The 22,420-nt window shown below is 46.4% G+C and overlaps 1 protein-coding gene and 1 long non-coding RNA gene across 11 annotated transcripts in view; one reads left to right on the forward strand and one right to left on the reverse strand.

The window, feature by feature from the left end:
* The window catches only part of LOC139279954 (mucin-2-like), a 242,283-nt gene that overhangs the window by 126,867 nt on the left and 92,996 nt on the right, over window positions 1-22,420 (forward strand). For all 10 annotated transcript variants that reach the window (XM_070899303.1, XM_070899305.1, XM_070899304.1 and 7 more), the window contains 2 exons: window positions 7,607-7,744; window positions 7,857-8,021. In XM_070899303.1, coding sequence (XP_070755404.1) covers window positions 7,607-7,744; window positions 7,857-8,021 — 303 coding nt within the window. The remainder of the gene's footprint in view (window positions 1-7,606; window positions 7,745-7,856; window positions 8,022-22,420) is intronic.
* LOC139279956 (uncharacterized) lies at window positions 5,249-6,671 on the reverse strand. The gene is made up of 3 exons (XR_011596563.1): window positions 6,412-6,671; window positions 6,151-6,303; window positions 5,249-5,871 (listed from the first exon to the last, which is right to left on the reverse strand). It is a non-coding gene; the product is annotated as an uncharacterized lncRNA (long non-coding RNA).

Here is a 22,420-nt window from a genome sequence, read left to right on the forward strand (position 1 = left end):
AGTCCCACTCTCCCGCCCTTTCCCCGTAGCTCTGCATTTTTTTTCTTTCTGGTACTTATCCAACTCCCTTTTGAAAGCAGTGATTGAGTCTGCCTCCACCACCCTCTCAGGCCGTGCATTCCAGATCCTAACCACTCGCTGTGTAAAAAAAGTTTTTCCTCATGTCGCCTTTGGTTCTTCTGCCAATCACCTTAAATCTGTGTCCTCTGGTTCTCGACCCTTCCACCAATGGGAACAGTTTCTCTTGGTCTACTCTGTCCAGGCCCCTCATGATTTTGAACACCTCCATCAAATCTCCTCTCAATCTCCTCTGCTCCAAGGAGAACAACCCCAGCTTCTCCAGTCTATCCACGTAACTGAAGTCCCTCATCCCTGGAACCATTCTCATAAATCTTTTTTTCTGCACCCTCTCCAGGCCTTCACATCCTTCCTAAAGTGCGGTGCCCAGAATTGGGCACAGTACTCCAGTTGGGGCCGAACCAGTGTTTTATACAGGTTCATCATAATTTCCACGCTTTCGTAGTCTATGGGGCCGAACTTGGTGGACTTACCGCCCGCTGCCACCGAGTTTTCTGAGCGAGTTTGGTGGAGGCCTCCCGCTGGCAGGGAGAGAAGCCTGCTGGGAACTGCCCTCTGACGTCCGCTGCCGTGCAACGCGCCTAAGTGTCCTCCCGCCCACCGAGCTGCCAGTTTGGTCCCGGCGGGAATCGGCGGCAGCAGGGGGAAAGACTGCCGCGTGGAGGCAGGTCTAACTTCAGCGGTAAATATGAAGACCTTCAAAAAAAGATCATAAACTTTTATTTCTTTTTTTCCAGCGATTCAGGTGGATGGGATCCCCTGAAGGTTTGCCAGTGTTTCGTTTTATTTTTTGGAAATTTTATTTTTATATGATCCTCTTTCCCTTGGCCTGACTCTATACTCGGCGGTACTCTGCCGAGGATTGGTTTTGCCGCCGAGATTAGGAGCTGCCGCCCAGATTCAAGCGCAAGTCCTTTTTTTGCCACCGGGCAGTCTTTCCAGGGCTTTTTCATGAAAGGTCCGCCCAAAGTATCGTCGGGATCTCAGCGGTCCTTTGGGCGGCACTTGGGCAGAACTTAGCTTCCACCAGGTTCAGGACCTATGCCTCTATTCATGAAACCCAGGATCCCGCAAGTTTTTTTAACCGCTTTCTCAACCTGTCCTGCCACCTTCAACGGCCAGATTGCGCAGTTACAGGCGATGAGTTCACACAGGAAAGCCCTATTATAAATCTACTCAGAAATATTTATTGTAGTAAAAAATTTTAGTAAACACGTGGCAAAAACATAACAGGAAATAAGTTTTTGAAGACAGTAAGTGCACGGATGTAAGATTTTTAATAAGATACCAATTGAGAAAATTGCCGCATTACCATTTCTTGAAAACTCACTTTAATACAACTCGCTCATGAACAAAAAGCTACAGCCAAGTGCTTACATTAGAAATTGGCATTATAAATAGTAGCATCAGCAATTTCAGTGTTAAATGTTGATATAAAAGTGTAACCATATATCGTTAAATCAGGAAGTAAGCTTTGTTAACACAATGGGGCTGAAATTGGTCCCACCCCCGACCAGAAAGTAAGCACACTAACTGATCCCTTAGGTCTGTCTCTGTCCCAACCATGGGGTGGAGATTGGACCGATATTCACCTCTTTTGTGTTTATTTCTGATCGGGGCGGTGTTGAGGGGCAGAAGTGCCGTTGGAGCGGAGCAGCTGTCGCCCTGCGTCATCAGCGCCGCACTGACCAGTCACAACGTCCCTCCCCTTCAGTTAAAGGAGAGGGCCACTGTGAACTCTGCATGAGGTTGAGTTTGGGCCACTGGGGAAAGTTGCGGCCGGGCCAGTGGCCCGGTACCCAAGAGGGGGTGCCAGGCTGCTTGTTGGCGGCCTGGCCGAACCCGTGGCCATCATTGTCGGGCTGACCTGGCAGTCGGCTGACAATCAAAATGAGATGGTGGCAACGCGCCCTCCTCTTTAAGGGCGGACACGCTGCCCAGGCACACACAGCTTCCCGCAGGGGAAACCTGTACCGACTGGTGGCCGCTCCGCTCCCACGGGGCAATTTCCCGCGGGGGTTGGAAAGGGAGTCGCCGCTGGTTGGAAGGGGGTCGGAGCGTGCCCGCTGGGCGGCAACACGGGCGGTGCGGAAACCTGTTCCTGGTGCTCCCGGCCCTGGGGCAATATAGGAAGGGTCGGCCCATCCGTCTGCCCCCAGTCGGTGAGGTCTATTCACTCCGTTACCGAGGCGGAAATGGATCTTAAGGAGGGGGGGCAATTTCGGCCCAATGTCTGTTGCTTACACAAGATTGTTAATAGAAAGGAAGAGCTTGAATGTATATGGGGCACCTTTCACACCCTCAGGACATTCCAAAGCACTTAATGGCCAATGAATTACTTCTGAAATATGTGCATATATCGATCTATATAGTCCAAAGGACAAACTAGTCCTTAATCGTTATTGTGCTTTTAAATGATTTAATATAAATGAGTAAATATAAAATCCAAGTAATTCATATGTTATTTTGAAATATTTACTTCTGATAGCATATTTTCCTCAGTTTGATAAAACCCCTTGGGCCTGAAATTTGCCTCCATTTTTTGGAGCTAAAAGTTTTTTTTTGGAGCTAAGTAAATTTAGGGCCATTTTGTTAGTTTCGCCAGTGGTGTAACGCCATCCTTAAAAAAAAAATCGGCCCTTATTTTTTTTTGAGTACCGTTTTTGTGACATCACTTGGGGTAAAACCCAACGATAGTGCCATTTTTATGCAAATTTCCCCAATAAGGATATTTTTAAGGACAGTGCTAAATACCATTTTTAAAAAGCTTGCCTTGCCTGGTGGAGTCGGATGGAAATCCGCGATAATGGCGCCATCTTGGGCTCTTTTCAACATAAATCCAATCTGCTTTGTTTCCAGTGGGCCCGCTAATGCTAACTCGAGTGCTCACACTCTGAATTCGCTGGTATTTTTTTTCATTGCCATTTTGAACAAAATATTAACTTTATTTTATGGGAAACTATTTTTAGTTCTCCGCAATTTCGCAGCTGTTCCAAAAAAAACAGGTACAACTGTGACTTCAGAAAATCAGTATAGATCGTCACCAGATACGAATAAACGGCGCTTTGCAGGTCGGGTGCTGATACGGATTTTGTGTGAAAAGTTTTTCAAAGATGTAAAACGCCAACGGCGCCACCTTGAAAAACGGAGCTGGGTTAAAGCTTTTGGAGGGAAGGCTGTGTTTACAGATTGAGCTTTTTGTGAGTTTATAATTCGTTTCTAAGGACATTTAAAGAATGGGGGCTATTCTATCTTTGCCATATGTGGTACATGCTTATGCTCTCCTGGCTTTTCATTGAAGAAAGCTTATTCAGCAGCATTATCAGCATAATCAAAGAGGTCGCAGACTTATGGGAAGGAGGCCTTACCCCGAATGAGTTTGCAGGGAGAGGCGCTCATACCTGCACCTGACTGAGGGACAGTGCATTAGAAGGCTGCGCTTTTGAAAAGGTGGTCGCAGAGATATGCCAGCTCATAAAGGCAGACATACAGTCTAGAAGCGGGAGGAGGACTGCACTGCCTGTCAAGGTCAAGGTCGAGGTGACTGCGGCACTTGCCTTCTATAGCTCCGGCTCCTTTCAGGCATCAACTGGAGACGTATGCTGCATCTCACAGCATGCTACACATAGCTGCATTTGCCAGGTGACTGCTGCACTGTTTGCACGCAGGGACGACTTCATTAACTTCCCAATGACCAGGGAGGCACAGAATGAGAGGGCTGTAGACTTTGCACGAATTGCTGGCTTCCCCAAGGTACAGGGTGCCATTGACTGTACACACATCGCCCAGCAAGCACCTTTAGATGAGCCAGAGGTTTACCGAAACCGAAAGGGATTCCACTCCCTGAACTTGCAGATCGTCTGCGACCATACTCAGCGTATCATGGCAATAGATGCAAAATATTCAGGGAGCATCCATGATGCTTTCATCTTGCGTGAGAGCGTTGTCTCACAGATGTTTGAGCAGCAACCAGAAGGCCAGAGCTGGATGCTGGGAGACAAAGGTTACAGACTCTCCATCTGGCTCATGACCTCCCTCCTGTAAACGCAGACAGAAGGCGAGCATCGCTACAATATGTGCCACATAGACACACGCAACATCATCGAGAAGACAACTGGAGTGCTAAAGCAGCGTTTCCAATGCCTGGACCGCTCTGGAGGCTCCCTGCAATACTCCCCTCAGCAGGTCGCTGAGTTCATTGTGGTGTGCTGTATGCTACACAACCTAGCCATCGTGAGGGAACAGGATTTCCCACTGGAGGACATTGCAGAACCAGCTCAGGCAAGACGAGGGGAGAATGAAGAGGACGAGGAACTCATGGCACCACTACAACCCGCAGGACGACGAGGGAGGAGGCCATTGCAAGAGCCTTGCGCCAGCAGCTGATACTTCACCTCTTTGCAGGTTGAAGGCTGAACAGCACGTTTGATCATTGTATCCCACCATGTTGACTATTTCCACCTGTTGTTCTGCGAATGAGACACTACATAAGTTTGGTTTAGTTGAAAAAGTGATGTAAATAATTTTGGTTGAGTTATAAAAATAATTTGCAGTTTATTAAATATTTGTACACTTGTACTTAACTTTAATTTAAAAAATTCATATTAAACTTTAAACGTTTAAATTAACATCACTTAAATAACAATAAAAGGAGAACAAAAGAACAGCAAAACAACAACAGCAGCAAACAAACTTCAGCTACAGCCACCTCTCCCCCACCCCCTTATTTAAACACCTGCCCTTCTTGCCTTTGCCCTTGTCTGTTACCACAGGCTTAGCTCTACTCCCGGTGAGCCCAAGCTTCTTATTAGTGTCTTGGGTACGGTACTTCGCTTGTTGGGGGACAGACCCAGGAGACGACAATCCGGAAGGCCCGGGTTCGGCCACTTCGGCCTGTGGATCAGCCTGTGGGATTGGAGTGGGAGTGGCATCACTTGATACCGTCAATTGCCGCTGGGCAATGACCGCCTGGGTGTGTTCCCGCATTGCAGCAAACTATGTCTGGCATGCCTGCAGATATGCTGCTATTCCCCCCGACATGCCCTCCCTAATGCTTGCAGATATGCTGCTATTCCTCCCGACATGCCCTCCCTAATGCTTGCAGATATGCTGCTATTCCCCCCGACATGCCCTCCCTTAATGCTTGCAGATATGCTGCTATTCCCCCCGACATGCCCTCCCTAATGCTTGCAGATATGCTGCTATTCCTCCCGACATGCCCTCCCTAATGCTTGCAGATATGCTGCTATTCCTCCCGACATGCCCTCCCTAATGCCTGCAGGTATGCTGCTATTATTCCCTTCATCCCACCCTTGGCCTCAAGGAGCGATTTTGTAAGCTGAACGCTCTCCCCACTCATTACTATGAGGTCGACCACCTCCCATGGGGCCTACATTTCAGGAGAGCGCTGTTCAGGTCTCCTCCTCCTCCTCCTTGCAGACGGGGCTGCTGCTGCCCTGGGTGTACTTTCCTGCAATCCACTGAGACCTGCAACCTCGGAGGATGGACAACCCACATATGTCCCCTCATGCGTAGAGCTGTTGAAAATGTTTGGTATATCTGTGGCTTGCAACTCCCAACAATTGCAATATCACCATCTGATCAGCCACCTCCGCCTCCCCCACAGCCCCTCCCCCACCAGAAAGATATTGTCGGGCTCGTGCTCCTCCTCATTCTCCTCCTGATCGCCCTGTGGAAGTTGTTCAGTATGGCCGAGGTCGTCTGGCTCATACACTTCTGCTTCTGGGAAGGTGGTGGGGTCTTGTCCTTCGTTATTGGATGTCTGTGCAACATCTGCAAAATATAACAGAACTGACGAATGGTAAGCAGCAGGGGAGGGGGCAGAGTGACATGAGTAGGCTCACATAGCGCAGGCTCATTTGAAGGACCACGACGAATGATAGTACATCGCATAAACCGAAGCATAGCCGACGGAGAGTACATCGCATAAACCAAAGCATAGCCGACGGAGTGTACATCGCATAAACTGAAGCGTAGCTGATGGAGAGTACATCGCATAAACTGAAGCATAGCCCACTTGTGGCAACCCAGACTGGATTTTGCAGGACTTACCCTGTCTCTGCAACCTGGGACCAGCATCCGCACAGGTGGTCGATCTTCGGGACCCACCAATACCTGCGATTCTACTTTCCAAGGCTGTTTGTGGGGGCGGACCTCCATCAGTTTTTGTCTGCTCTTGGTTGATGTCAGACACCTTCTGCAAAGCTGGCAATAGAAATTTTTAAGAGAGGGGCCTTCTACTGTCGTGGCACACACAGATAGTCACATTTACAATTCAAGTAATTGTAGTGTATAAATAAAAACATTATTTACTCTAACTACTTGGCAAAAGTCCTGCCACTTCTTCCGGCACTGCTGACCAGTCCGCCTGATGGACCCGACTAAGGAGACCTGTTCAGCAACGCATTCCCAAGCTTGAGCTATTGCTGCTGGTTTAAGTTTACCAAGACCCTTCTTGCCATTGAAGTGGCGATTAAAATAATTAACCTTGACACAGTCTGTTAGGAATCAAACACACGTAAGTTTATTTTACTTGTAAGGGAGAAAACAGGCCGTAGTCAGTCCCGACTGAATTCTCCGTCCCTGTTTCTCTACGAACGCAGAACACACAGGGGTTTTATACATTTACTCGGCCTATAATGGCCGGGCATTGAATATATGAGGCATGCATTGATTTGAATGGATACAGCCCCTTGTCATTCAGGTGAAGCTGGTTCATATCCCGCCTACCCCTGGGACCTTTTCTCCCCAATGCATTTCTAGGTTGTTTATGCAGCTTTGGAATGTTATGTTATCTCTTCATGCTCGCACTCTGTTTTGACCTTTGCTTGTACTGGGTACCAGTTTTGCTCATATGTCGGTTTGAAAACAACTATCCCTGAGTTATCTCTTCTGTGGAGACATCAAGGATCTGACGAGGCCTTGAGACAGTGTAGATGTACATTTTGTTTCTTGGCTTAGGTTTTGCAAAGACTGCTTCAATCGGACACACTTTCCATGTCTGACTTGTCCAGTGTGACTTATTGCCCCACTTCAGCCATCCTCTCGCCACAGCGCCTACCAGGGCCTCATTGGCGTCTTGGTTCAACTTCCTGGCCCTTTTCCTTTCCAAATCAGATTCCATTTTTCATTTTGCAGCTCCTATGTGGAAGTACTCAGAAATTTCCTGTAAGTTACAATAGTCTTTAAAAATGGCTGATCCGGACCAGGAAGTGTACTGTGCATGCATGGGCACACCCATCACATGAAAAACTGGCAATTTTTTTTTGGTTTTTTTAACGCGAAAAAATTTATCTCTACCCTTAAAAACAGGTATTTTAGCGCTACGCCAAAATTTTTAAAACTTTTGGCAGAACTTGGGCCTTATTTTTTTGGCGCTGTTTTGGCGTTTAAAAAATCGGCCATTAATCGGAAATAGCATGAAAAAATTGAGCTATTTTTCAATGTGGAAATTCTAGCCCCTTGTATATGTTCTTAAATGTCTAACTTTTCTCTCTTATTTTCACAGCCAACATCACTATATTCAAGCCCTCAAATTTCCATGTTATCTTCCACACTACTTTTGGGCTGCAGCTCCAGGTACAGTTAGTGCCTGTAATGCAACTCTACATAACTCTGGATTTCGTCTTCAAGAACCTGATCTGTGGTAAATTACAACCTAGTTGTACCCTTTACTATCCAACCATTGTAATAGCCGTAAATGCTTCATTGTTCTCAGTGATAATTAAACACCGTACAATTTGTTTGTATTTATTTAGGTCTTTGTGGAAACTTTAACAATGTACTTAATGATGAGTTTAAAATAGCCAATGGTCTTGTGGAAGGAACATCTGCTGTCTTTGCAAATACCTGGAAGACCAGAGCGAGCTGCCCAAACAGAAAAGATAATCATGAAAATCCTTGCTCCTTCAGTGTCGAAAATGGTAAGTCTACAATTTACTGCTTTTCAGTGATGAGCCTAAAGGTTTGAATCATCGCATAATGGAATTGAAAAAGAGTTATCAAGACAAATAAATAGAATCATGTCAGATTCTGTAGTGCAAAGCGCATTACTATGTACTAACAACTCTCCCATGGCATTGCTCATTGTGAGTCATAAGAACAGAAGAAATTCGGCCCTTTGAAACTGCTCCACCATTCAATAAGATCATCATGAGATCAACTGCACTTTTCCGCCCTACCTGCATATCCCTTGATTCCCTTAGTGCCTAAAAATCTATTGATCTCCGTCTTGAATTACTCAGTGACTGAACATCCACAGTCCTCTGTGGTAGAGTATTCCAAAGATTTGCTACCCTCTGAGTGAAGAAATTTCACCTCATTTCAGTTCTGAATGACCGACCCCTTATCCTGAGACTATGACCCCAGAGGTTTAAAGAGAACAGGGTGTAATGCTAAGCAGTTATATCAGGAATGCTATGCTAGAAATTCATTATAGCCCAGGAACGGGCAGTATCATTAGAAAAGTGGAGAATTAGCGCCAGATGCTAATGCTTTAGACTGCATGCAGAATTCATTCTCACTGCTGAAAGAAATGATTGGAGCGCTAATTCAAGTCTTAAAAGCCTAACTCATTGGCGTTACACTAAAAGGGTAGACGAATATCTGGTGCAGTCTAATCTCAACTCATCTTTGCCACAGGCTTTTCCCAGTAATTAAAGGGGAGGTTCATTGATACTGCAGCACCTCAGCATTGCTGGCTGTGCAGTTGCCTCAGCAAGGAGAAGCACAACAAGGAACCGGAGGACTAAAGCAGGTGTGCTCAAGGCAGATCAATCTCAGTCGGGTGGTCAGGGTGATTGAAGGCTTCAACAAGTGCTCCATACCTCCATCTGTACCACAATCTTCACACACTGCCCAAAGCACCACACCCCAGCACTCACCAACAATCTCTCTCTACCAACACTCACACCCACATCTCACACCTGACACACCACCCAAACACATTGTTCCACACTCGCTCAGATATTTGCAGATAATAGGTGCAATGGCAAGGGTGCCCGAGAGCCTCTCGACAATGATGAGCGTGGAGGAGTCCACCTTCAACGTTGCACAAGGCTCTGCGCACATCATTTCCAGTCTGCAATGAATGATAAACTCCCAGAAAGAGCGTGGCAACCCAGACCTGATGTCACGTGTGATGAGCGATCTGGCATCTTCCATTGCAGCACAGGCGGAAGCGATGCAATATCTAGTGCTGTAATGCGGTCTAAACTTGGTGGCATCCAATCTCAGACAGCTCTCATGCAGTCTTAGCCTGATGCCATGCAAGCTGTGACTGATGCCATCGTGGCTGGGTCTAACACCGTCAATTGGGGCTTTCACGATGTCACAGCAGGCCTGCAGTCTGTGCTCCAGCAGATTACTATGGATGCTGAGGTGTTGCCCTGGGGGAATGGCAGTGGATCAGTGGAGCATACCAGGGGCAGCACGGGCCTGCCCACACTGTGATATGTGTGCGCACTAGGTCCGTGCAGCAAAGCAGGTCTCCAGTCGTCCTGGTTCAACCCTTGCTACTGTTGAGCCCGTGTGCTGGTTGATGTGTAACACGTTAAAAAAAATCCTGGTACTCACCCCCTGAAGCTGCCGCTGGCATCGCACGCGCAGCCTCATGATGCGCTACTGAATTTTCGGTCCGGGGCAAAAACGGGTTGTTGCGCACGGTGATGACATCATCATCACTGGCACAGCGGAGCGGGCGCTACCGATTCCCGCCGCCACTAAACTCCCGCATAATTTCGCGGGAGTCACTAGCAGCACCTCGTCCAAGTGAAAAGTCGTTTGCATCCTGTTAGCACCTCACGGGGGCACTAACAAGAGGCACAAACACCCTGACTTTCTCCCCCTAAGGGATTGCACAAGGATGAATAGTTAATATTTTAGGTGTAAATATGTGTTCACTGACTATTGATGAATGTATTCATTCAGTTTAGATTCTTTTGTGGAGTGTCTCATTTCAGCTTTGCACTGTGATATGGCCTGCAACAGGTATGGAATGAAGCCAACGTGGTTCTGGGGTTTAATTAATTCGAACTGCAGTCTGATGAGGCGCTCACGGATCGCCTTTCTCAAAGGCCGATTGAGAAGCTGCTTCCTCCCTCTCCGGTTCCTCCTCCTCCTTATCCTCCTCCTCCTCCTCTCTCTCTTTCTCCTCCTGCGGTGGTCCCGCAATTTGTGGTGGCAAGGGCTGGGCCCTCATGATGGCCAAGTGTGGAGCATGCAGCAGACCACCACGAAATGGGCCACCCGCTCAGCTGAGTACTGGAGAGCTCCACCTGAGCGATCAAGGTAGTGGAACCATTGCTTCAGCAGGCTGATGGTCAGCACGATGATGTTCCTGGTGACAGCATGGCTCTCATTGTATAAGTGCTGGCCAGAAGTATTGAGGGGAGTCATGAGCCAGGTGGAGAACGGATAGCTCTTGTCTTTGACCAGCCAGTCACGACCTTGACATGGTCTCTGGAAGAGTGCTGGCACATCAGTCTGGTGCAGGATGCAGACATTGTGACTGCTGTCAGGATAGCAGGCATTGACATTAAGGAAAAGTTGTCTGTGGTTGCACACCAACTGCACATTAAGTGAGTGGTATCGGTTACGGAAGATGTCAGGATTGTTATGCGGTGCCCGCAATGCCACGTGTGTACAGTCAATGGCGCCCTGCACCATGGGGAATCCCACCATATTGGCAAAGCCACATGCACACTTGTGCTGCTTCTCTCTGGCGATGGGGAAGGAAATATAGACCCTTCTCCAACTATAGAGAGCCTCTGTGACCTCCCAGATGCAGTGATGGACGGCAAAGTGCGAGATATTAGCTATGTCTCCTGTTGCAGACTGGGAGGATCCACTGGTAAAGAAATTGAGGGCCACAGTTACCTTTGGTGCTACTGAGAGAGTCGTGGTCATCCTGATCTGAGGCTGGAGGTTTGGTTGCCGGAGGTGGAAGAGTTCTGTGACCACCTCCTTGGTGAAGAAGTGTTGTCTGCTCCTTGCTTAATTGGTGGGAGAAGTGCTCTCGGAATATACTTGTAGTGTAAGGCTTGTACAGAGCCCTTATGGCACTCCTCCACACTCTGGCCACATGTTCCAGCCTTTCTTGCTGTCTCCGCTCCCACAGCCGTAGATCCTGGAGGGCGAGGTCGACTGTTAGTACAGTACCCATTAATGTAACCAAGTGTAGCAGTTTGATTTTTTTTTAAAGAATTAATGTAGCTACTTTTTAGTTGCCACAACTGTGTTATCTTCTCTACGACATTACAAACGCACACTTACAAGATGGCTTCAACTCTTTATTATTGGTGACCTGACCTTTTATTATTATACATGAGCAATTGCATTACTACAGTAGTCCACTAGATGAACCTATATATTACACTTCTCCCTCCTTAATGAAGAAATAATTATAACAAAATAATCATCATTCATAACTTGCATGGTTATAACAAAAGATATGGGCTAGATTTTACACTTTTGTGCAGATCGCCCAAAAATGGGCGTTATTTCCAGTGTGGGTGTTAAAAATGGGTTTTCAGATCACCGGCTTCTCGCCCATTCTCAAAGCACCTAGTCTCCATTTTTGAAATTGGGCATTACCGTGAGCGATATAAAATGGGCTGCAGCGTTAAATCTTTGACTTTCTGCCGTAAAGTGTCGCCATCCTTGGCAAAGGCATGGCAACGGTCGTTTCCCGTGATTCAGGAGGTCAAGGGTCATCATGACATGCGCAGAAGAGACAGGGAGGGAGCTGAGCGGGACAGAAAGCATGTGTGGCTGTGGTGTGTGCTTGTTTGGCTGTTGTGGGAGGCACGAGGGAGATTCACCAGCAGCAAAAAGCCTACTAAGCACCAAGAACATAGTTGGCACAGAGTTTTTGTCCAACAAATAAGATATAACATGGAAGGGATGGAGGATGCCCTGGAGCTGGTAGCCAGGAACACTGGTGGCAGAGGGCTCCCAGTGGTCCCGGAGCGCCGCACTGCACCTCAAGGTACCGCACCTCCATTGCCAACCACACATGAGAGCCAGGAGCAACATCTTGCTTCTGGCTCGGAGCATGTTCTCACCTCGGGACCGTCCTCTCCCGTATCCGTCCGAGCAGTGGTTCGGTCTTCATCCCCCACCCCCAATGAAGCATCGCCTGAGGAGCTCCTCAGCCAGGCGGCTTGGAGTCAGAAGGGGAAGGGATAGAGGTGGGGAGGAGAAGTGGGGGGGGGGGGTTGGTTTTTATAGAAATACTTATGATTTCAGACAAATGTTCAATTTAAATGTTGTTTAACAAAACCTTGTTGCGCATTGGCTCAGATAGCTGCACCGTTACACACTGGTGATTCCTTAACATCAAAGGGTATAATTGCAATCAACTTCAATCAACTTAAACTTTAACTGTCACCAAGGTGATACCCACCATTAATGTATGACCTACACACCCAGCAGTGTGTCAGCTTTGTAAATAACACCAACATTCTTTCAGGCAAAGTGTCATTGATGAGCTCTGACGTAAGGCTCTTGCAGCTATCATCATACCATGGGTCCTTTCATGCGATCTACAGGGGGGCGGGGGCATGACTTCAGCGTCAGCCTGATTGGGCCGATGTCAGCGTCTGCCTCCTCATCCTCCTCTTCCTCTCTCTGGTGAGGTGGACTGTCAGACTCATCAGGCAATTCTTGTCCCCTCCTGATAGCCAAGTTGTGCAGCATGGAACACACCACCACGAATTGAGCTACCGGCTCAGGGCGGTATTGGAGCTCGCCTCCTGAGTGGTCCAGGCACTGCATAAGCACTCCAATGGTTTTCTCCATGATATTGCAAGTGGCTCTGTTGATCTCGTATCGCCTCTCGGCTTTGGTGTGGGTGTCACGCGGGGTGTCATCAGCCAGGTGGCGAGGCCATATCCTTTGACACCAAGCATCCAGCATTGACCTTGTGGCTGATTGTTAAACAAGTCAGATACAGTGCTATCTCAAAGGATGTGAGCATCATGGATGCTGCCCGGAAATGTAGCATTCACTGCCATTCTAATTTGCTGGTGGTCGACAACAAATTAGGGAGTGGATTCCCTTGCGGTTCCTGAAAACCTCTGCATCCTGAAAAGGTGCCCGTATCGCGATGTGCATACAGTCTATTGCTCCCTGCACCTTTGGGAAGTTTGCAATTCTGGAGAATCCTAGAGCCCTCTCAATCTGTGCCTCCCTGGTCATAGGGAAGCTGATCAAGTCCCTCCTGCATGCGTACAGGACTTCAGTGACCTGTCTAATGCAGCGATGTGTGGCATGCTGAGACAGACCGCAAATGTCGTCAGCTGAGGCCTAAAAAGAACTCGATGCATAGAACGACAGTGCCGCGGTGACTTTGACTTCGACGGACAGTGCAGTACTGATGGTGCTGGCAGGCTGCAGGTCTCCCCTTATGAGCTGGCATACCTCAGTGATAACCAATTTGTGGAAGCGCAGTCTCCGAAGGCAGTTAGTGTTGGGCAAGTCGAGGTAAGACCGCTTGTCCCTGTACTTGAGAGGGGTGTATCATCTGGTCCTCCTCATCAGTCTGGCACATCTTGCATTGGGCACATAATGCTATGGAGCGTACCTTCGGCTATCTTGAGTCTGCAGCACGTAATTGGTCATCAAGAGAAGGTGAGAAAGGACAGGCCCCATCGGTTTTCCACCGATTGGTCACAAAGAATGAATGTCCCGACGAAGACATCTATTAAATTCCAGTCATTCACAGTATGATAAAGATGTCTATACAGATGTTCACATCACCTCCAGAGTACATCCAAACTCCCCCGAGGTTGAAGCAGAGCAGCCTTTTAAATGATGCGACGTGATGTAGAACATGGCGTCCATAACGCTGTGATTAGTTCAGGTTAGTTCCACTTTTTCTAGGCGGTTTTTTGGATGAGCGATATTGTGGACGATATGTATGCGAGGTGGTGAAAGTGATGCTGGGCGATCTCCTGGGTGTTAGTTTCGGCAAATGTGATCTTTACGACAAAAAAAAGTGGGCGGTCAGTATTATTAAATCTCGGCGTTAATTCCGTGCGGAAACTAACGCTGGGTGATATTATGGGTGTTGATTTCGCCCATTCTAATGCTTCCGCCCCCAAAAAGTGGGCGGGCGGTATTATTTTTTCACGGCATTACGCACATGGGGAAAGTAACGCTCGGCGATAAGTTTCTGAAAAATGCCCGTCAGTTTCCATTTTGTGGCTAAATGGGCGATATACGTCATTTCAGCGGTAAAATGGATGTTAAGTGGGCGTTAAGCAGGCAAAAAAAGTGGAAAATCTAGCCCATGGAGTTATTTTACCAAATTTACAAATGAAATGTATCCACTTGTTTTCTGTTTTGAAGAGGATACTTTCGCTCTCGAACATAACTTTCCAAACATGGTGTTGAACTTAGACTCATTCTCGGCTGAGCCTGAGGAGAGTTTCCCTCCAAGGTTAACCCTTGATCTACATTTGAACTCTGTCCAGCTTCAGACACTTTGTCTGCATGACTTGGACTCAGACTTAAATTCTGACTGTCTCTTGGACTTGTTTCTAGTACATCTGATGTAGGATGTGCTACTGGTACTTGTAACAAGTCTATCTGATGAGTCAGAAATAATCGAATCATTCCAACTTTCAACTCCTTCCTCATCTGTAGGAAAAATATGATCAATGGAAACAAATCTAACCTGTCCATGATCAAACACCTTGATCAAATATGTGCGAAGACCACATATCTTGACCATGCTTCCTGGTGACTACTTTAACCATTTATGGTGATGGTTCTTCACTCTCGCCTTCCAATTTAATTTCACACTTCTCTCTCTTACTCTACCTCTATCATGATTCTCTTTCTGTCTTAATTGTTTCTCTTCTACGGACTGTGCCAAGTTTGGCTTTAACAAGAAGAACCTCGTTCATGGCTGTCATTTTGAGAAACAACTCTGCTAGTGTTCTACCAGTATTACGATGAGGAGTATTACGATAAGTAATCAGAAAATTAGCCAATTTGTGGTCCAACAACAACTGCCGTTTCTTTGGATTTGGATCCAATATTTTCTTGATGAGGGCACATTTTACAATTTGTACTGTGTGCTCTGCTGCACCATTTGAAGCAGGGTGGTACGGTGAAACATTGATACGTTTCACACCATTTCTGCTCGTGAACTGTGCAAATTCTTCTGAAGAAAGTTGTGGCCCATTATCGGGGACAATCTCGTCTGGGAGACCAGATGAAGAAAATAATTTTTGTGAATTATCTAGTGTTTTACTTGTTGTTTTCCGCATTGGAAACATGTCTACCCATTTCGAATGGCTATCAATCACAATGAACAATTGTTGTCCTTCTAGTTCAGCAAAATCAATATGTAACCTTTGCCACACCCTGGGAGGCCATTTCCATGGCTGTAATAGTACTGATTTGGTTTCTTGCTTACCGATTGACATGTTGTACATTGACTAAGAATGTACTCTATATCGTTATCTAGATCTGGCCACCATAAGTAACTGCATGCAAAACTCTTGGTCAAGCACATTCCCAGGTCTTGTTCATGAAGATCTCCGAATAACTTAGACCTGAGTTTATTTGGAATAAACACTCTTGCACCCCACATGATACAATCTTTGTCCACGGACAATTCATTCCTACGAATGAAGAATGGATGAATATCATTGTCTGTTACTTGGTTTGGCCAGCCATTTGCGATGTAATCATACACCTTTGACATAACTGGGCCACGTTTGGTTGCTCTACCAATCTCTTCAACTGTGACTGGCAGTTCATCAATGTATGAAAAATAGAACACTTCTTTCCTATTGGGTGTAACTTGTGATGGGGAAGCAAGCTGGACATAGCATCAGCATTACTGTGATCAGCTGATTGTCTGTATTCAATATCAAATGTATATGCTGACAAAATCAAAGCCCATCTCTGCATTCGGGCTGCAGCTAAGGTTGGAACTGGGGACTTTGGATAGAGGATTGTTGTCAGGGGCTTATGGTCCATAACGATGGTAAACTTACGACCATATAAGTATTTGTGGAACTTCTTAACCCCAAAAATTAATGCCAAGGCTTCCCTTTCGATTTGCACATAATTACTCTCACTGGCACGAAGAGCGCCTGAAGCAAAAGCAATTGGTCTCTCCTCCACACTATGTAGTACATGAGAGATCACTGCCCCAACTCCATACGGAGAGGTGTCACATGCTAGCTTGATCTCCTTAGATACGTCATAGTGAACTAACATGGTGCTTTCTAACAACTGCCTTTTACACTCCTTGAATGCTGTGATGCATTCTTCTGACCACTTCCAATAGACTTGTTTTTTCAACAGCTCATTCAGTGGATGTAACATTGCAGCCAAATTTGGTAGGAACTTCCCATAATAGTTCAAAAGACCCAAAAATGATCGAAGTTCACTGACATTCTTGGAAGTGGGTACATTTCTAATTGCATCCAGCTTTCCCTTGGTTGGATGTAAACCATCTTTGCCTACTCTGACCTAAGTATTCCACTGAGTTTTGAAATAACTCTCACTTGCGAGCAGTCACTCGTACTCTGTGCTTCTCTAGCCGTTTGAGGACATCAATGTTATGGATTTGCTTGTTTGGTGCTGAAATGAGTATGTCATCTAAATAACATACTACCCCTTCAATGCCTTACAAAATCTGGTTCATCACCCCTTGAGACATGGCGGGAACGGAAGACAATCCAAATGGTAGCCTATTAAATTGATTTAGGCCTAGATGAGAATTTATTGTCAAGCATGACTTGGACTCCTCATCTAGTTCAAGCTTTAAGCAGGCATTTGTGAGATCTAACTTTGAGAAGATCTGATCACCTGTCAGCGTTATGAACAAATCTTGGCAATGTATTGGGGAGATTACCCTCTATAACCTCATTTATGGTTACTTTATAATCACCACACAATCTTAGCTTACCATCTGACTTAGGTACAATCTATATTAATGACTTGGAAGAAGGGGCCGAGTGTAACGTAGCCAAGTTTGCTGATGATACAAAGATGGGAGGAAAAACAATGTGTGAGGAGGACACACAAAATCTGCAAAAGGACATAGTTAGGCTAAGTGAGTGGGCAAAAATTTGGTAGATGGAGTATAATGTAGGAAAGTGTGAGGTCATGCACTTTGGCAGAAAAAAATCAAAGAGCAAGTTATTATTTAAATAGAGAAAGATTGCAAAGTGCCGCATTACAGCGGGATCTGGAGTACTTGTGCATGAAACACAAAAGGCTAGTATGCAGGTACAGCAAGTGATCAGGAAGGCCAGTGGTATCTTGGCCTTTATTGCAAAGGGGATGGAGTATAAAAGCAGGGAAGTCTTGTTATAGCTATATAAAGTATTGGTGAGGCCACACCTGGAATACTGCGTGCAATTTTGGTTTCCATATTTGCTTTGGAGGCAGTTCAGAGAAGGTTCACTAGGTTGATTCTGGGGATGAGGGGGTTGAATTATGAGGAAAGGTTGAGTAGATTGGGCCTCTACTCATTGGTATTCAGAAGAATGAGAGGTGATCTTATCAAAATGTATAAGATCATGAGGGGGCTTGACAAGGTGGATGCAGAGAGGATGTTTCCACTGATGGAGACTAGAATTAGAGGGCATGATCTTAGAATAAGGGGACGCCCATTTAAAATAGAGATGAGGAGAAATTTCTTCTTTCAGAGGGTTGTAAATCTGGAATTCGCTGCCTCAGAAAGCTGTGGAAGCTGGGACATTGAATAAATTTAAGACAGAAATAGACAGTTTCTTAAATGATAAGGGGCTATGGGGAGCGGGTGGGGAAGTGGAGCTGAGTCCCTGATCGATCAGCCACGATCTTATTGAATGGCGGAGCAGGCTCGAGGGACCGTATGGCCTACTCCTGTTCCTATTTCTTATGTTCTTGCATAACAATGGCTGTAGCTCAATTACATAGAGCTATCTTAGAGATAATGTTCTCAGGACTGGAATTTGCAATGGCTTACCGCCCGGTTTCTGAGCGGTTTTGGCCATTGTGGGCGGTAATCAGGTGAGCGAGAAATTCCTTACCTGAGTTACGCCGGCAGTTTTGAGGTACAGCTGGGGAGCGGACCGCCGGCATGCACGCCCATGAGGATCAGCGGAGCTCTGCAAGAAAAAGGTTAGTAATTGGTTTACCAATTATTTTTAAAATCTGTTGTGATTATTTCGTTTCACAGTGTCTTGGGAATATTTTTTTGATGTTTTAGGTGATGTTTTTTGAAAAATTATTTTTATTGTTTTTCTGGAGTTGGCCCAACCCGCAGCCTCGGGATAAATTTTTATTGGTTTAAATTTATCGCCCATTTTGTTTAGGGACCGCCCAATCGACCCAAAATTGCACTTTTCTGCCCAGAATGGGGGTACAAACCCCCTGTTTTTCGCTCGGCGGATTTTTTTATTTTTTGGGGGGGTAGTTTTCGCCGACGATAATCTTCCCAATCTTAGCGGTCTTTTGGGCGGCAATCGGGCGCTGGTGGACTGATAAGAAATTCTAGCCCTCAGTCTAGTCTTTTGAGTTCTTGCTCAACTTTCTCCTCGAGTGCATATGGTACAGGATGTGGTTTGCAGTAAACCGATCTAGCAACCTTCTGTACTCTGACACTCTCCTTGAAGCCTTGGATCGGACTGCCTGTTTGACAGAACATCTTCAGATACTTCTTGATGACATCATCCTTCGATGCAAATCTCGTTTCAACACGGAAAATCTCATTCCAATCCAGTCTCAGTGATCCCAACCAATTTCTTCCTCGTAAGGCAGGCTTGTCTCCTGCCACTACTAAGAGAGGAAAACTCTGAAATTGATCCTTGTATTTCACCGGTACGGTGATACGACCTATAGAAACATAGAAAATAGGTGCAGGAGTAGGCCATTCGGCCCTTCGAGCCTGCACCGCCATTCAATGAGTTCATGGCTGAACATGCAACTTCAGTACCCCATTCCTGCTTTCTCGCCATACCCCTTGATCCCCCTAGTAGTAAGGACGACATCTAACTCCTTTTTGAATATATTTAGTGAATTGGCCTCAACAACTTTCTGTGGTAGAGAATTCCACAGGTTCACCACTCTCTGGGTGAAGATGTTTCTCCTCATCTCGGTCCTAAATGGCTTACCCCTTATCCTTAGACTGTGACCCCTGGTTCTGGACTTCCCCAACATTCATAAGAACATAAGAATTAGGAACAGGAGTAGGCCTTCTAGCCCCTCGAGCCTGCTCCACCACCCAACAAGATCATGGCTGATCTGGCCGTGGACTCAGCTCCACTTACCCGCCCGCTCCCCATAACCCTTAATTATCTTATTGGTTAAAAATCTAGCTATCTGTGATTTGAATATATTCAATGAGCTAGCCTCAACTACTTCCTTGGGCAGAGAATTTCACAGATTCACAACCCTCTGGGAGAAGAAATTCCTTCTCAACTCGGTTTTAAATTGGCTCCCCCGTATTTTGAGGCTGTGCCCCCTAGTTCTAGTCTCCCCGACCAGTGGAAACAACCTCTCTACCTCTATCCTGTCTATCCCCTTCATTATTTTAAATGTTTCTATAAGATCACCCCTCATCCTTCTGAACTCCCAACGAGTAAAGACCCAGTCTACTCAATCTATCATCATAAGGTAACCCACTCATCTCTGGAATCAGCCTAGTGAATCGTCTCTGTACCCCTTCCAAAGCTAGTATATCCTTCCTTAAGTAAGGTGACCAAAACTGCACGCAGTACTCCAGGTGCGGCCTCACCGATACCCTGTACAGTTGCAGCAGGACCTCCCTGCTTTTGTACTCCATCCCTCTCGCAATGAAGGCCAACATTCCATTCGTCTTCCTGATTACCTGCTGTACCTGCAAACTAACCTTTTTGGGATTCATGCACAAGGACCCCCAGGTCCCTCTGCACTGCAGCATGTTGTAATTTCTCCCCATTCAAATAATATTCCCTTTTACTGTTTTTTTTTCCCAAGGTGGATGACCTCACATTTTCCAACATTGTATTCCATCTGCCAAACCTTAGCCCATTCGCTTAACCTATCTAAATCTCTTTGCAACCTCTCTGTGTCCTCTAGACAACCCGCTTTCCCACTAATCTTGGTGTCATCTGCAAATTTTGTTACACTACACTCTGTCCCCTCTTCCAGGTCATCTATATATATTGTAAACAGTTGTGGTCCCAGCACCGATCCCTGTGGTACACCACTAACCACCGATTTCCAACCCGAAAAGGACCCATTTATCCCGACTCTCTGCTTTCTGTTAGCCAGCCAATTATCGATCCATGCTAATACATTTCCTCTGACTCCGCGTACCTTTATCTTCTGCAGTATCCTTTTGTGTGGCACCTTATCGAATGCCTTTTGGAAATCTGAATACACCACATCCATCAGTACACCTCTATCCACCATGCTCGTTATATCCTCAAAGAATTCCAGTAAATTAGTTACACATGATTTCCCCTTCATGAATCCATGTTGCGTCTGCTTGATTGCACTATTCCTATCTAGATGTCCCGCTATTTCTTCCTTAATGATAGCTTCAAGCATTTTCCCCACTACAGATGTTAAACTAACCGGCCTATAGTTACCTGCCTGTTGTCTGCCCCCTTTTTTAAACCGAGGCGTTACATTACACTATCACAGGAATGTTCTCTCCTGAGTAGCCTCGCAGCTCTATCTTGGGTTTCTCCAAAGGGAAATCACGCAACTTGTCGAGATATAGCGATTCCAGTATTACACTCTCAGGTGCGTCGGTATCGATTTCCATGGGTAGCTTGGTTCCTGCAACATCTACGTGGATGATGATACTTTTCGAATCGCTGTTAGGTACTCTCGTGCTCCTGATGACGTGTATCTCTTCGTCATGTTGCTTTTCTTCCATGCTATGTACTCTCTGTTAAGCTCATAATAAAGTAATGTAACTGAGTACTGGAGACATGAGTAAGTGTGACCTTAGCTCCTTTATTCAAACTCCAGAGTGTTGGTACAGCATGGGAGGCCTGCTTATATACAGTGCTCCCAAGGGATGCTGGGATCCCTTGGGACTCCAACATGTATGCCCTCTGGTGGCAGTATGATACAGGTTACCTCGGGTTTCATACATAACATCACTCCCTCCCAAAGTCAATCGTACACTTATTTACAGGGTGAGACGATCCGGGGTTTTTCGCTCCCTTGTCGATCGTCTCGGTAGAAATGCAGGTGTGGGTGAGTTGGTTGCTTCTTCGTTGGGCTGCTGGGCAGCTGGCCTTGCCGGGCTGCTGGGGATGGTGAATTTAGTTGCATTTGTACCGAGACGATCGACAAGGGAGCGAAAAGCTCCAGATCGCCTCACCCTGTAAATAAGTGTACTGTTGACTTTGCGAGGGAGTGATGTTATGTATGAAACCTGAGGTAACCTGTATCATACAGTCACCAGAGGGCATACATGTTGGAGTCCCAAGGGATCCCATGCTGTACCAATACTCTGGAGTTTGAATAAAGGAGCTAAGGTCACACTTACTTCATGTCTACAGATGTCAGTTGCCACTTGTGTGTGTGTTGGAGGGTCGAAGTTGGTGGCGTCCTCTTCGGGTTGCTCGTGGCTGTCTGTAAATTGCAGTTTGGTTTGGTACAAATGCTTTCTGCAAGTTAGTCTATTAGTAAGTTTGACCTGAAACACCCTATTCCCTTCTTTGGCTATGACGATGCCAGCAAGCCATTTGGGACCATATCTCTAGTTGAGTACAAATACAGGGTCATTGACTTCAATGTCGCGTGACAAGTTTGCACGATCATGGTACATGCTTTGTTGATGCCGCCTGCCCTCGACGTGATCATGGAGATCAGGGTGGACAAGTGAGAGCCTTGTTCTGAGCAGCTCGGCTGGGGGAACCCTGGTGAATGAGTGGGGTCTGGTGCGGTAGCTGAGCAAGACTCAGGACAGGTGGGTCTGCAGGGAGCCTTCCGACACACGTTTTAAGCTTTGCTTGATGATTTGGACTGCCCGTTCTGCTTGACCGTTTGATGCGGGCTTGAATGGGGCAATTGTGACGTGCTTGATCCCATTAATTCCTGAAGCACGGTGAAGCATGGCCCATTGTCACTGACAAGGACATCAGGCAGGCCATGCATGGCGAACATGGCTCGTAAGCTTTCGATGGTGGCAGTGGACTTGCTTACAGACATTATTACACACAATCCATTTTGAATAAGCATCCACAACAACCAAAAACATTTTGCCGAGAAACGGGCCCGCAAAGTCAACGTGGATCCTAGACCACGGTTTGGAGGGCCTTGACCACAAACTTATCGGTGCCTCTCTGGGTCCATTGCTCAGTTGAGA

This window comes from Pristiophorus japonicus, chromosome 14 (genome assembly GCF_044704955.1).
Source record: "Pristiophorus japonicus isolate sPriJap1 chromosome 14, sPriJap1.hap1, whole genome shotgun sequence".
Taxonomy (NCBI): Eukaryota; Metazoa; Chordata; class Chondrichthyes; family Pristiophoridae; genus Pristiophorus; species Pristiophorus japonicus.